Raw genomic sequence first — 13,929 nt, forward strand, 5'->3', positions numbered from 1 at the left:
AAAACTTTTTATCACATTTTTTTCAAGTTTCAAAATTTGAAGTGTTGTATCAGCGAATATAATAAAGCTTGAAAAATGCAAACTGACTCTTAAGACAAGTCATAACAGGGGGGATAGACTGGGAGTTTGGGATTCACATGTACACACTGCTATATTTAAAATATATAGATAACCAACAAGGACCTACTGTGTAGCACAGGGAACTCTGCTCAGTATTCTGTAATAACCTAAATGGGAAAAGAATTTGAAAAAGAATGGAAAAAAATATATTAATTAATTAAAAAGAAGACAAGTCACAAGAGTTGGGTAGTATTTTGTGATCACTTTTTAAAAATGACTGCCTGTCTTTCTAGGTTGCAGGTTTGCTGGTGCTGAATTATAGTGATGACTACCACCACTGGCTGGCTGCCAAGAGTCTAGGGCAATGGCTACAGGAAGAAAAGGTGAGAAATAGGATAGGTCATCCAGCATCACCTAAGGACGATTGGTGGGGTCCGTGGAAAGTTGGGAAGGTGTCTGTAATTGAAAAGGGCCAAACAGATAAAGCAGATTGGGACCCTTTTGTTTCAGAGCGCGATTCCTTCAGGCTGAAATGTTGCTACTGTCCAGAACTGTCCAGAACTCATTCTTTATATAAACACTGAGGACCTTATATTTTCAGTTTATCCACTAGGTGGCACTCATAGATGCTTGGTAGACAGACTTTCTCATTCTGGAAAGGGGTTAGAGAAAATTTTAGAATTTTCTACTCTCCGGAGCAACATAACCTCCCCCTTTTAACCAGGATCTAGATATGTAACTTGTGTCATGGATTCTAGTACCAGCTCTACCATTAACGAGCTGTGTGACCTTGCTCAGGTCATGTAATCATACCATACATTCTTAATTTTAATTCTTAATTAATATAAACCGATTGCCGTCAAGTCTCTTTGGGCTTAAAGGTTATGACTATGACGTATAATTAGATATCACCTCATTTGAAGTAATAAATTTAAAAAGTTACTAACCTTATCTTATATCTTCCTTACTTTAAGTATTATTTTCTAATCAGATAAGGGGATTCTCCTGGTTTGAAAGTCAGACCTACTTAAAGTTAACAGACCTAATATGCTAAGCTTTATTTCCAGTGTTACTGTAGCTGCTTTTTGTTAAGTTGCAACTGGGCCTGTAATTGACCGAATATTATTCTGAGAAAGCTCTGCCTCTCTGAGGAGCATCTGCCAATTGAGGCTAAACGTTTCCTCTTTCTAACAAAGCAGGAAATCTTGATCTTTGTTTCCTGAGTCTCATTCTTGCTGAATTTTTACAAGAGAGAAGAAGGCATCTGTATTATCTCCTAGGTCTTTGCTAGTTTCTTCTCAATCATTATCTGAATTTACCTCCTTGTAATCATCATTCAGGAGACTCCTCCCTCCTCCCCTTAATGTCTCCTTTGTGTTATTTAGACACCTGATATTATAGCTGCTTTGTGTCAGAACTAATAGTTGAAGTATAAACTTAATCCATGTTTTGTTAGTTTGTTTTTAAAATGTGCTTTGAATCTTCTTCCATGATCATAGACACATAGAGTAGAAGAGTGTCTAAAATAATAACCAGTTTACCTCCTTCTATGTACAGGTAATGGGAAAGCATCTTGCTCAAATATCACTCAGATAATTGATGGAAGAAAAGAAACTAAAACCTGTTTCCTCATTCTTAACTTGCTGCTCTTTCCCCTTTTATCCACGGGGAATATGTTCTAAGACCCCCAGTGGATGCCTGAAACCATGGATAGTACCGAACCCTATATCTACTAAGTCTTTTCCTATGTGTACATACCTATGATAAAGTCTAATTTATAAATTAGGCACAGTAAGGGAATACCTGAATTGCCAGCATCACTACTCTTGCGCTGTGGAGCCATTATTAAGTAAGATAAGTGTTACTTGAACATAGAACTGCCATACTGCAACCGTTGACCTGACAATCCAGGTGGCTATTAAATGACTAATGGGTGGGTGCTGCTGGACAAAGGGGTGGTTCAGCTTCTGGGTGGGACAGAGCAGGATGGTGGGAGATTTCATCACACTATTCAGAGTAGTGTACAATTTAAAACTTATGAATTGTTTATTTCTGAAATTTTCCATTTAATATTTTCAGACTATGGTTAATCACAGGTAACTGAAACCACAGGAAGCAAATCTGGGGAGAAGGGGGGAACTTACTGTACTACATCTATCACTATCCAACCTAGTCAAAGAAACTAAAACAAATGGTGGTGCCTGATTTACTAATAGATTGGGCAAAATTTTAATACAGCATGACTACCTAACAAGCACCTTCAGGAAAACCTTCAGGATTGCCTACCATGTGCCAGGAACATGTGGTTCACAACATGGATTTGCCTATTAATTACATATCTTTGCTTATGAAGTTCACAAATTCCATTTTTTTAAAATATATATGTATATATAAAATTATATTATATTACTTATTTAAAATCCTGGATTAAAAGCAAAAGAGCTGTAGCAGAAGACTGATGTTCAGAATTTCTCACTTTTCACTCTGAGGAAGGGTCTGGGTATTAAGAGTCCTGTGCCCAATTGAACAGCAATTTACCTTGTTCTCATAACACAGACACCCTGGATCCGAGAAAAGAAGGAGTAGGGAAATTATTTACTGCTCAAGAAGATAGATGATGTTAAGTTTGTAACTTGAAAACACTCTGCTGGACCAAATTTCCTCCAGTTTTACTGTCACTACAATTATTTTCCTTACAGGTCCCTGCAATTTATGGAGTGGATACAAGAATGCTGACTAAGATAATTCGAGATAAGGTATGATAATCATATTTAGCCAAATCTATATTTATATATATATATATGTTTTTTTCCCTTTGCCCAAGGAACCCATTGGTGTGTAAAAGAACAAATCTGGTCAATTTCTGTCATTTGGGTCTCTGCCATCCTGTTTTACTATTTTGGATGTAATTTTCAAGACTGAATACTTGATTGGGATGTTTGTTACTGAATGGTTTTGAGATTAATTCACTCAGCAGTAGTTTATTGAGTGCCCACTCTATGTTCACTATTCCAAGTGACAAGTAAAGCCTTTGTAATTCAGCTCATGTGATAGGGCTAGTGAAACAAGTGGAGAAGGTAACTAGGTGCATAAGAATTTTGCCTAAATTGAATACCTACCTGCTGAAAAAGGAAAACCAGGAAGTGTACAGCACTGGGGCCATTATTTGTTTAGTCCTCTTGGAGGAGTTTTTGAACTTAGTGACTTATAGTTCGTGGGTGTATTAAATGAACCCTGCATGTATTACCTCAGTTATATAGTCTTTCTTGAAATTGTTCCAATGACCAAGATGGAGGTAAGTTTATCTTTTGCTTTCATATCTGCTAGCTGAAATATTTGACCCTTCCTCTGAGAATATCTCAGCCCCATCTACTTCCTTCTTCTTGCTATAAGAGGTGGACACTTGTTTTTTTCTTACATGAAACCTTCATATCCCAGAACAGAAAGAAACTTTATCTCATGAATGTTAACTGAATTCCCTTAATGCCACCAAAGTTTTCTCATTAAATTATATATTTTTTCGTAAAAAAGATACAAAGTTAAAAAGATTCTTCAAGAAAATCTGTTGTAGATTGTTGGAATATGTATTGACACAGGATCTCTGTAAACAGAAAAAACAGCTTTGAAAATAAGAACATGGCCACATACCCATGACCAGAAGAAAGACACTGAGAATGTATGCAATCCTTCTACTCTATCTCTGATTTTATTCCCTCCTCCATGATATTCCTGAGAATAGATGTTAGTGAGATTATATATCCCAGGTAGATTTTTGTGTTTTCGTAGCCCAATGATGTTGCGGGAGCAGTAAACAATGATGAAGATACCAGAATGGGAAGGGAATAAAATTGGGAAATTCAATTCAAGCTGTAGATTTGGCAGGTTGAATAGAATATAATCAGTCCTAGTAATTTGGGAAAACACTTTACAAGACCATATCATGTTCTTCATGTGAAAGGTTAGTTTAAGGTGAACGCTGCTTTTATCAGAGGCAGTTAGGTTTTCAAAATTTGGCTGAATAGATTAGCACAGACAAAATAGTGGTATTGCCTATTATATTTGATTATGAGTGATATGGACTCATATTAAAAACGTATGTTGAGGGGGAGACCTTCAAGATGGCGGAGGAGTAAGACGTGGAGATCACCTTCCTCCCCACAAATACATCAGAAATACATCTACATGTGGAACAACTCCTACAGAACACCTACTGAACGCTGGCAGAAGACGTCAGACCTCCCAAAAGGCAAGAAACTCCCCACGTACCTGGGTAGGGTAAAAGAAAAAAGGAAAAACAGAGACAAAAGAATAGGGACGGGACCTGCACCAGTGGGAGGGAGCTGTGAAGGAGGAAAGGTTTCCACACACTAGGAAGCCCCTTCGTGGGCAGAGACTGCGGGTGGCGGAGTGGGGAAGCTTCGGAGCCACGGAGGAGAGCGCAGCCACAGGGGTGCGGAGGGCAAAGCGGAGAGATTCCCACACAGAGGAGCGGTGCCGAGCAGCACTCACCAGCCCGAGAGGCTTGTCTGCTCCCCCGCCGGGGCAGGCGGGGGCTGGGAGCTGAGGCTCGGGCTTCAGAGGTCGGATCGCAGGGAGAGGACTGGGGTTGGCTGCGTGAACACAGCTTGAAGGGGGCTAGTGCACCACAGCTAAGCGGGAGAGAGGCCGGGAAAAAGTCTGGACCTGCCTAAGAGGCAAGAGACCATTGTTTCGGGGTGCGCAAGAAGAGGGAATTCAGAAAACAGCCTAAAGGAGCTCCAGAGACGGGCGTGAGCTGCAGCTTTCAGTGCGGACACCAGAGACGGGCATTAAATGCTAAGGCTGAAGCTGCAGCCACCAAGAAGCCTGTGTGCAAGCACAGGTCACTATCCACACCTCACCTCCCAGGAGCCTGTGCAGCCCGCCATTTCCAGGGTCCTGTGATCCAGGGAAAACTTCCCCGGGAGAATGCACGGCGCCTCAGGCTGGTGCAACGTCACGCCGGCCTCTGCCGCCGCAGGCTTGTCCCGCATGGTACCCCTTCCTCCCTCCGGCCAGAGTGAGCCAGAGCCCCCTAATCAGCTGCTCCTTTAACCCTGTCCTGTCTGAGCGAAGGAAAGACGCCCTCAGACGACCTACACGCAGAGACGGGGCCAATCCAAAGCTGAACCCCAGGAGCTGTGCCAACAGAGAAAGGAAAATCCCTCTGAGCAGCCTCAGGAGCAGTGGATTAAATCTCCACAATCAACTTGATGTACCTGCATTTCTGGAATACCTGAATAGACAATGAATCATCCCAAAATTGAGGGGGTGGACTTTGAGAGTAACGATATATATATTTTTTTCCTTTTTCTCTTTTTGTAAGTGGCTGTGTGGCTGACAGGGTCTTGGTGCTCTGGCCAGGTGTCAGGGCTGTGCCTCTGAGGTGGGAGTGCCGAGTTCAGGACATTGGTTCACCAGAGAACTCCCAGCTCCACCTAATATCAAACGGCAAAAGCTCTCCCAGATATCTCCATCTCAACGCTAAGACCCAGCTCCACTCAATGACCAGCAAGCTACAGTGCTGCACACCCTATGCCAAACGAATAACAAGACAGGAACACAACCACACCCATTAGCAGAGAGGCTGCCTAAAATCATAATAAGGTCACAGACACCCCAAAACACATTACCGGATGCGGTCCTGCCCACCAGAAAGACAAGATACAGTCTCATCCACCAGAACACAGGCACTAGTCCCCTCCACCAGGAAGCCTACACAACCCACTGAACCAACCTTAGCCACTGGGGGCAGACACCAAAAACAATGGAAACTACAAACCTGAAACCTGCGAAAAGGAGACACCAAAAACAGTAAGTTGAACAATATGAGAAGACAGAGAAACACACAGCAGATGAAGGAGCAAGGTATAAACCCACCAGACCAAACAAATGAAGAGGAAATAGGCGGTCTACCTGAAAAAGAATTCAGAGTAATGATAGTAAAGATGATCCAAAATCTTGGAAATAGAATGGAGAAAATACAAGAAACGTTTAACAAGGACATAGAAGAACTAAAGAGCCAACAAACATGATGAACAACACAATAAATGAAATTAAAACTTCTCTAGAAGGAATCAATAGCAGAATAACTGAGGCAGAAGAATGGATAAGTGACATGGAAGATAAAAGAGTGGAAATAACTACTGCAGAGCAGAATAAAGAAAAAAAGAATGAAAAGAATTGAAGACAGTCTCAGAGACCTCTGGGATAATATTAAATACACCAACATTCGAATTATAGGGATCCCAGAAGAAGAAGAGGAAAAGAAAGGGACAGAGAAAATATTTGAAGAGATTATAGTTGAAAACTTCCCTAATATGGGAAAGGAAATAGTTAATCAAGTCCAGGAAACGCAGAGAGTCCCATACAGGATAAATCCAAGGAGAAACAAGCCAAGACACATATTACGCAAACTATCAAAAATTAAATACAAAGAAAAAATATTAAGATCAGCAAGGGAAAAACAACAAATAACATACAAGGGAATCCCCATAATGTTAACAACTGATCTTTCAGCAGAAACTCTGCAAGCCAGAAGGGAATGGCAGGACACATTTAAAGTGATGAAAGGGGAAAACCTACAACCAAGATGACTCTACCCAGCAAGGATCTCATTCAGATTCGACAAAGAAATTAAAATCTTTACAGACAAGCAAAAGCTAAGAGAATTCAGCACCACCAAAGCAGCTTTACAACAAATGCTAAAGGAACTTCTCTCGGCAGGAAACACAAGAGAAGGAAAAGACCTACAGTAACAAACCCAAAACAATTAAGAAAATGATAATAAGAACATACATATCAATAATTACCTTAAATGTAAATGGATTAAATGCTCGAAACAAAAGACCTGGACTGGCTGAATGGATACAAAACAACACCTGCATACATGCTGTCTACAAGAGACCCACTTCACACCAGGGACACAAAGAACTGAAAGTGAGGGGATGGAAAAAGATATCCCATGGAAATGGAAATCAAAAGAAAGCTGGTGTAGCAATTCTTATATCAGACAAAATCGACTTTAAAATAAATACTATTACAAGAGACAAAGAAGGACACTACATAATGATCAAGGGATCAGTCGAAGAAGAAGATATAACAACTGTAAGTATTTATGCACCCAGCATAGGAGCACCTCAATACATAAGGAAAATACTAACAGCCATAAAAGGGGAAATCGACAGTAACACAATCATAGTAGGGGACTTTAAGACCACACTTTCAATAATGGACAGATGATCCAAAATTTAAAAAAAGAAGGAAACACAAACTTTAAATGATACATTAAACAAGATGGAGTTAATTGATATTTATAGGACATTCCATCCAAAAACACCAGAATACACTTTCTTCTCAAGTGCTCATGGAACATTCTCCAGGATAGATCGTATCTTGGGTCACAAATCAAGCCTTAGTAAATTTAAGGAAATTGAAATCATACCAAGTATCTTTTCTGACCACACCCTATGAGACTAGATATAAATTACAGGAAAAAAATCTGTAAAAAATACAAACACATGGAGGCTAAACAATACACTACTTAATAACCAAGAGATCACTGAAGAAATTAAAGAGGAAATCAAAAAATACCTAAAAACAAATGACGATGAAAACACGACGACCCAAAACCTCATTCTACGAGGCCACCATCACCATGATACCAAAACCAGACAAAGATGTCACAAAGAAAGAAAACTACAGGCCAGTATCACTGATGAACATAGATGAAAAAATCCTCAACAAAATACTAGGAAACAGAATCTAACAGCACATTAAAAGGATCATACACCAAGATCAAGTGGGGTTCAGCCCAGGAATGCAAGGATTCTTCAATATACGCAAATCAATGTGATACACCATATTAACAAATTGAAGGATAAACACCATATGATCATCTCAATAGATGCAGAAAAAGCTTTTGACAAAATTCAACACCCATTTATGATAAAAAACCTCCAGAAGGTAGGCATAGGGGGAACTTACCTCAACCTAATAAAGACCATATATGAGAAACCCACAGCCAACATCATTCTCAATGCTGAAAAACTGAAACCATTTCCAATTGGGTCAGGAACAAGACAAGGTTGCCCACTCTCACCACTATTATTCAAAATAGCTATGGAAGCTTTAGCCACAGCAATCAGAGAAGAAAAAGAAATAAAAGGAATCCAAATCCGAAAAGAAGAAGTAAAGCTGTCACTGTTTGCAGATGACATGATACAATATATAGAGAATACTAAACATGCTACCAGAAAACTACTAGAGCTAATCAATGAATTTGGTAAAGTAGAAGGATACAAAATTAATGCACAGAAATCTCTTGCATCCTATACACTAATGATGAAAAATCTGAAAGAGAAATTAAGGAAACACGCCCATTTACCATTGCAACAAAAAGAATAATATACCTAGGAATAAACCTACCTAAGGAGACAAACCACCCGTATGCAGAAAACTATACGACACTGATGAAAGAAATTAAGGATGATACAAACAGATGGAGAGATATACCATGTTCTTGGATTGGAAGAATCAACATTGTGAAAATGACTCTACTACCCAAAGCAATCTACAGATTCAATGCAATCCCTATCAAATAATCAAAGGCATTTTTCACAGAATTAGAACAAAATATTTCACAATTTGTATTGAAACACAAAAGACGCCGAATAGCCAAAGCAATCTTCAGAAAGAAAAACGGAGCTGGAGGAATCAGACTCCCTGCCTTCACATTACACTACAAAGCTACAGTAATCAAGACAGTATGGTACTGGCACAAAAACAGAAAGAGATGAATGGAACAGGATAGAAAGCCCAGAGATAAACCCATGCACATAGGGTCCCCTTATTTTTGATAAAGGAGGCAAGAATATACAATGGAGAAAAGACAGCCTTTTCAATAAGTGGTGCTGATAAAACTGGACAGCTACATTTAAAAGAATGAAATTAGAACACTCCCTAACACCATACACAAAAATAAACTCAAAATGGATTAAAGACCTAAATGTAAGGCCAGACACTATAAACTCTTAGAGGAAAACATAGGCAGAACACTGTATGACATAAATCACAGCAAGATCCTTTTTGACCCATCTCCTAGAGAAATGGAAATAAAAACAAAAATAAACAAGTGGGACCTAATGAAACTTAAAAGCTCTTGTACAGCCAAGGAAACCATAAAAAAGACAAAAAGACAACCCTCAGAATGGGAGAAAATATTTGCAAATGAAGCCACTGACAAAGGGTTAATCTCCAAAATTTATAGGCAGCTCATGCAGCTCAATATTACAAAAAACAAACAACCAAATCCAAAAATTGGCAGAAGACCTAAATAGACATTCCTCTAAAATATACAGATTGCCAACAAACACATGAAAGAATGCTCAACGTCAGTAATCATTAGAGAAATGCACATCAAAACTACAATGAGGTATCACCTCACACCAGTCAGAATGCCCATCATCAAAAAATCTACAAACAATATATGCTGGAGAGGGTGTGGAGAAAAGGGAACCCTCTTGCACTGTTGGTGGGAATGTAAATTGATACAGCCACTCTGGAGAACAGTATGGAGGTTCCTTAAAAAACTAAAAATAGAACTATCATACGACCCAGCAATCCCACTACTGGGCATATACCCTGAGAAAACCATAATTCAAAAAGAGTTATGTACCACAATGTTCATTGCAGCTCTATTTACAATAGCCAGGACATGGAAGCAACCTAAGTGTCCATCGACAGATGAATGGATAAAGAAGATGTGGCACAGAAGCCTCTTAGATAACCTCATCCACCAGAGGGCAGACAGCAGAAGGAAGAAGAACTACAATCCTGCAGCCTGTGGAACCAAAACTACATTCCCAGAAAGACAGCCAAGATTAAAAGGCAGAGGGCTATGTACCAGATGAAGGAACAAGATAAAACCTCAGAAAAGCAACTAAATGAAGTGTAGATAGGAAACCTTCCAGAAAATGAATTCAGAATAATGATAATGAAGATGATCCAGGACCTCGGAAAAAGAATGGAAGCAAAGATCAAGAAGAAGCAAGAAATGTTTAACAAAGACCTAGAAGAATTAAAAAACAAATATCTAGAAGAATTAAAGAACAAAAAACAGAGATGAACAATACAATAACTGAAATGAAAAATACACTAGAAGGAATCAATAGCAGAATATCTGAAGCAGAAGAACGGATAAGGGACCTTGAAGACAGAATGGTGGAATTCACTGTCGTGGAACAGAAAAAAGAAAAAAGAATGAAAAGAAATGAAGATAGCTTAAGAGACCTCTGGGACAACATTAAATGCAAAAACATTTGCATTATAGGGGTCCCAGCAGGATAACAGAGAGAGAAAGGACCCGAGAAAATATTTGAAGAGATTATAGTTGGAAACTTCCCTAACATGGGAAAGGAAACAGCCACCCAAGTCCAGGAAGCCAGAGAGTCCCAGGCAGGATAAACCCAAGGAGGAATTCACCGAGATGCATAGTAATCAAATTGACAAAAATTAAAGACAAACAAAAATTATTGAAACAACAAGGGAAAAACGACAAATAACATACAAGGGCACTCCCATAAGGTTAACAGCTGATTTCTCAGCAGAAACTCTACAAGTCAGAAAGGAGTGGCATGATATATTTAAAGTGATGAAAGGAAAGAACCTACCACCAAGATTACTCTACCCACCAAGGATCTCATTCAGATTCGACGGAGAAATCAAAAGCTTTACAGACAAGCAAAAGCTAAGAGAATTCAGCACCACTAAACCAGCTCTAAAAGAAATGCTAAAGGAACTTCTCTAAATGGGAAACACAAGAGAAGAAAGGGACCTACAAAAACAAACCCATAACAACTAAGAAAATGGTAATAGGAACATACATATCGATAATTACCTTAAACGTGAATGAATTAAATGCTCCAACCCGAAGACACAGGCTCGCTGAATGGGTACAAAAACAAGACCCATATATATGCTGTCTACAAGAGACCCACTTCAGACCTAGGGACACATACAGACTGAAAGTGAGGGGATGGAAAAAAATATTCCATGCAAGTGGAAACCAAAAGAAAGCTGGAGTAGCAATACTCATATCAGATAAAATAGACTTTAAAATAAAGAATGTTACAAGAGACAAGGAAGGACACTATGTAGTGATCAAGGTCATTATTGTCAACTAATCTATGACAAAGAAGGCAAGGATATACAATGGAGAAAAGACAGTCGCTTCAGTAAGTGGTGCTGGGCAAACTGGACAGCTACATGTACAAGAATGAAATTAGAACACTCCCTAACACCATACACAAAAATACACTCAAAATGGATTAGAGACCTAAGTGTAAGACCAGACACTATAAAACTCTTAGAGGAAAACATAGGAAGAACGCTCTTTGACATAAATCACAGCAAGATCTTTTTGGATCCACCTCCTAGAGTAATGGAAAGAAAGACAAAGATAAACAAATGGAACCTAATGAAACATAAAAGCTTTTGCACAGCAAAGGAAACTACAAACAAGACAAAAAGACAACCCTCAGAATGGGAGAAAATATTTGCAAACGAATCAACGGACAAAGGATTAATCTCCAAAATATATAAGCAGCTCATGCAGCTCAATATTAAAAAAACAAACAACCCAATCCAAAAATGGGCAGAAGACCTAAATAGACATTTCTCCAAAGAAGACATACAGATGTCCAAGAAGCATATGAAAAGCTGCTCAACATCACTATTTATTAGAAAAATGCAAATCAAAACTACAATGAGGTATCACCTCACACCAGTTAGAATGGGCATCATCAGAAAATCTACAAACAACAAATGCTGGAGAGGGTGTGGAGAAAAGGGAACCCTCCTGCACTGTTGGTGGGAATGTAAATTGATACAGCCACTATGGAGAACAGTATGGAGGTTCCTTAAGAAACTAAAAATAAAATTACCATATGACCCAGCAATCCCACTACTGGGCATATACCCAGAGAAAACTATAATTCAAAAAGACAGATGCACCCCCATGTTCATTGCAGCACTTTTACAATAGCCAGGACATGGAAGCAACCTAAATGCCCATCGACAGATGAATGGATAAAGAAGATGTGGTACATATATACAATGGAATATTACTCAGCCATAAAAAGGAACGAAATTGGGTCTTTTGTAGAGACGTGGATGGATCTAGAGACTGTCATATAGGGGGAAGTAAGTCAGAAAGAGAAAAACAAATATTGTTTGTTAACGCATATGTGTGGAACGTAGAAAAGTGGTACTGATGAACTGGTTTGCAGGGCAGAAATTGAGACACAGATGTAGAGAACAAACGTATGAACACCAAGGGGGGAAAGTGGCGGTGGGGTGTTGGTGGTGTGATGAATTGGGATATTGGGATTGACATATGTACACTAATATGTATTAAATGGATAACTAATAAGAACCTGCTGTATAAAAAAATAAATAAAATCAAATTAAAAAATTAAAAAAAAAAGGTGGCACATATATACAATGGAATATTACTTAGCCATAAAAAGAAGCGAAATTGAGTTATTTGTAGTGAGATGGATGGACTTAGAGTCTGTCATACAGAGTGAAGTAAGTCAGAAAGAGAAAAACAAATACTGTATGCTAACACATATATATGGAATCTAAAAAAAAATATGGTTCTAAAAAACCTAGGGGCAGGAAAGGAATAAATACGCAGACGTAGAGAATGGACCTGAGGGCACGGGGAGGGGGAAGGGTAACGTGGGATGAAGTGAGAGAGTGGAATGGACATATATACACTACCAAATGTAAAATAACTAGTGGGAAGCAGCCGCATAGCTCAGGGAGATCAGCTCGGTGCTTTGTGACCACCTAGAGGGGTGGGATAGGGAGGGTGGGAGGGAGACGCAAGAGGGAAGGGATACGGGGATATATGTATATGTATAGCTGATTCACTTTGTTATAAAGCAGAAAGTAACACACCATTGTAAAGCAATTATACTCCAATAAAGGTGTTAAAAATGAGAACAACAACAAAACTATGTTGTGGCTTTCAGTTCTATTAGTCTTAGGTTGAAAAGTAAGGGTGTTTGTCATTCAGCATGCTTTAAGAAAAAGGGAATGAGAACTGAAAACCAAATTTCAAAATTAGGGATCCATAAATATAGTCAAGGACTTCTGTGATTTGGATTATAAAAGTAAGTGGAGATCACTATGAAACTTAATAATCCAGTATGGAAGTGAAAGGTGATTTTTACTATTTTTCCAAGTGTGAGGTAGTACTCTGGTTTTAATAATCACACTGAAATAACCATCTGACCCTCTAACCATGTTGCTGGTACTCACTCACTCCCAAGTTACTTCTTCTCCTAAGGAATGCATTTCAAAGGGAAATAAAGGCTTTCCTCTATTTCCTTCAATGCAACAATTTCCTTGGAGAAAAGCAAATCAATGAATTACTTTGACTTGTTCCCTCCCTCAATAAAGTCTTGATTACGAAATATACCATTTTCTAAATAGGTCAAAGTAGACTTACTAACAAATAAGTAAATCTCAAGACAGCTAAGAATAATATAACATTTGCCACGTTCAAGCTAGCAAGGTTAATTTGTGAAAACTTTACAGAGGGTTAAGCATGCTCTAAAGTTCAAGCCCTTATTAGCATGTCTAAAGCAGTGAACCCTTTCATAGCAACTTCTCAAAGTTTGTGACTTATACAGCATTCCACATTTTTTTTTGTTTGTGAATTTTACTCTCTAATAAGTTTGCATTCTTTTTCAATTTTCAGCTATTTTTAGATTTCTTTTTTTCTTCTCAGTTGATTATTTTGTCAACGTCACCCACGAAATAGCTTTAGGTCATAAGTACTCT

The 13,929-nt window shown here is 38.7% G+C and overlaps 1 protein-coding gene across 1 annotated transcript in view; it reads left to right on the forward strand.

Annotated features, from left to right (window-relative positions):
- CPS1 (carbamoyl-phosphate synthase 1) overlaps positions 1 to 13,929 on the forward strand; it is a 142,173-nt gene that overhangs the window by 22,942 nt on the left and 105,302 nt on the right. The window contains exons 4-5 of the mRNA XM_061204619.1: positions 354 to 443; positions 2,760 to 2,816. Of these exons, the coding sequence (XP_061060602.1) occupies positions 354 to 443; positions 2,760 to 2,816 (147 nt within the window). The remainder of the gene's footprint in view (positions 1 to 353; positions 444 to 2,759; positions 2,817 to 13,929) is intronic.

The sequence above is a fragment of the Eubalaena glacialis genome, chromosome 1, assembly GCF_028564815.1.
Source record: "Eubalaena glacialis isolate mEubGla1 chromosome 1, mEubGla1.1.hap2.+ XY, whole genome shotgun sequence".
Lineage (NCBI taxonomy): Eukaryota > Metazoa > Chordata > Mammalia > Artiodactyla > Balaenidae > Eubalaena > Eubalaena glacialis.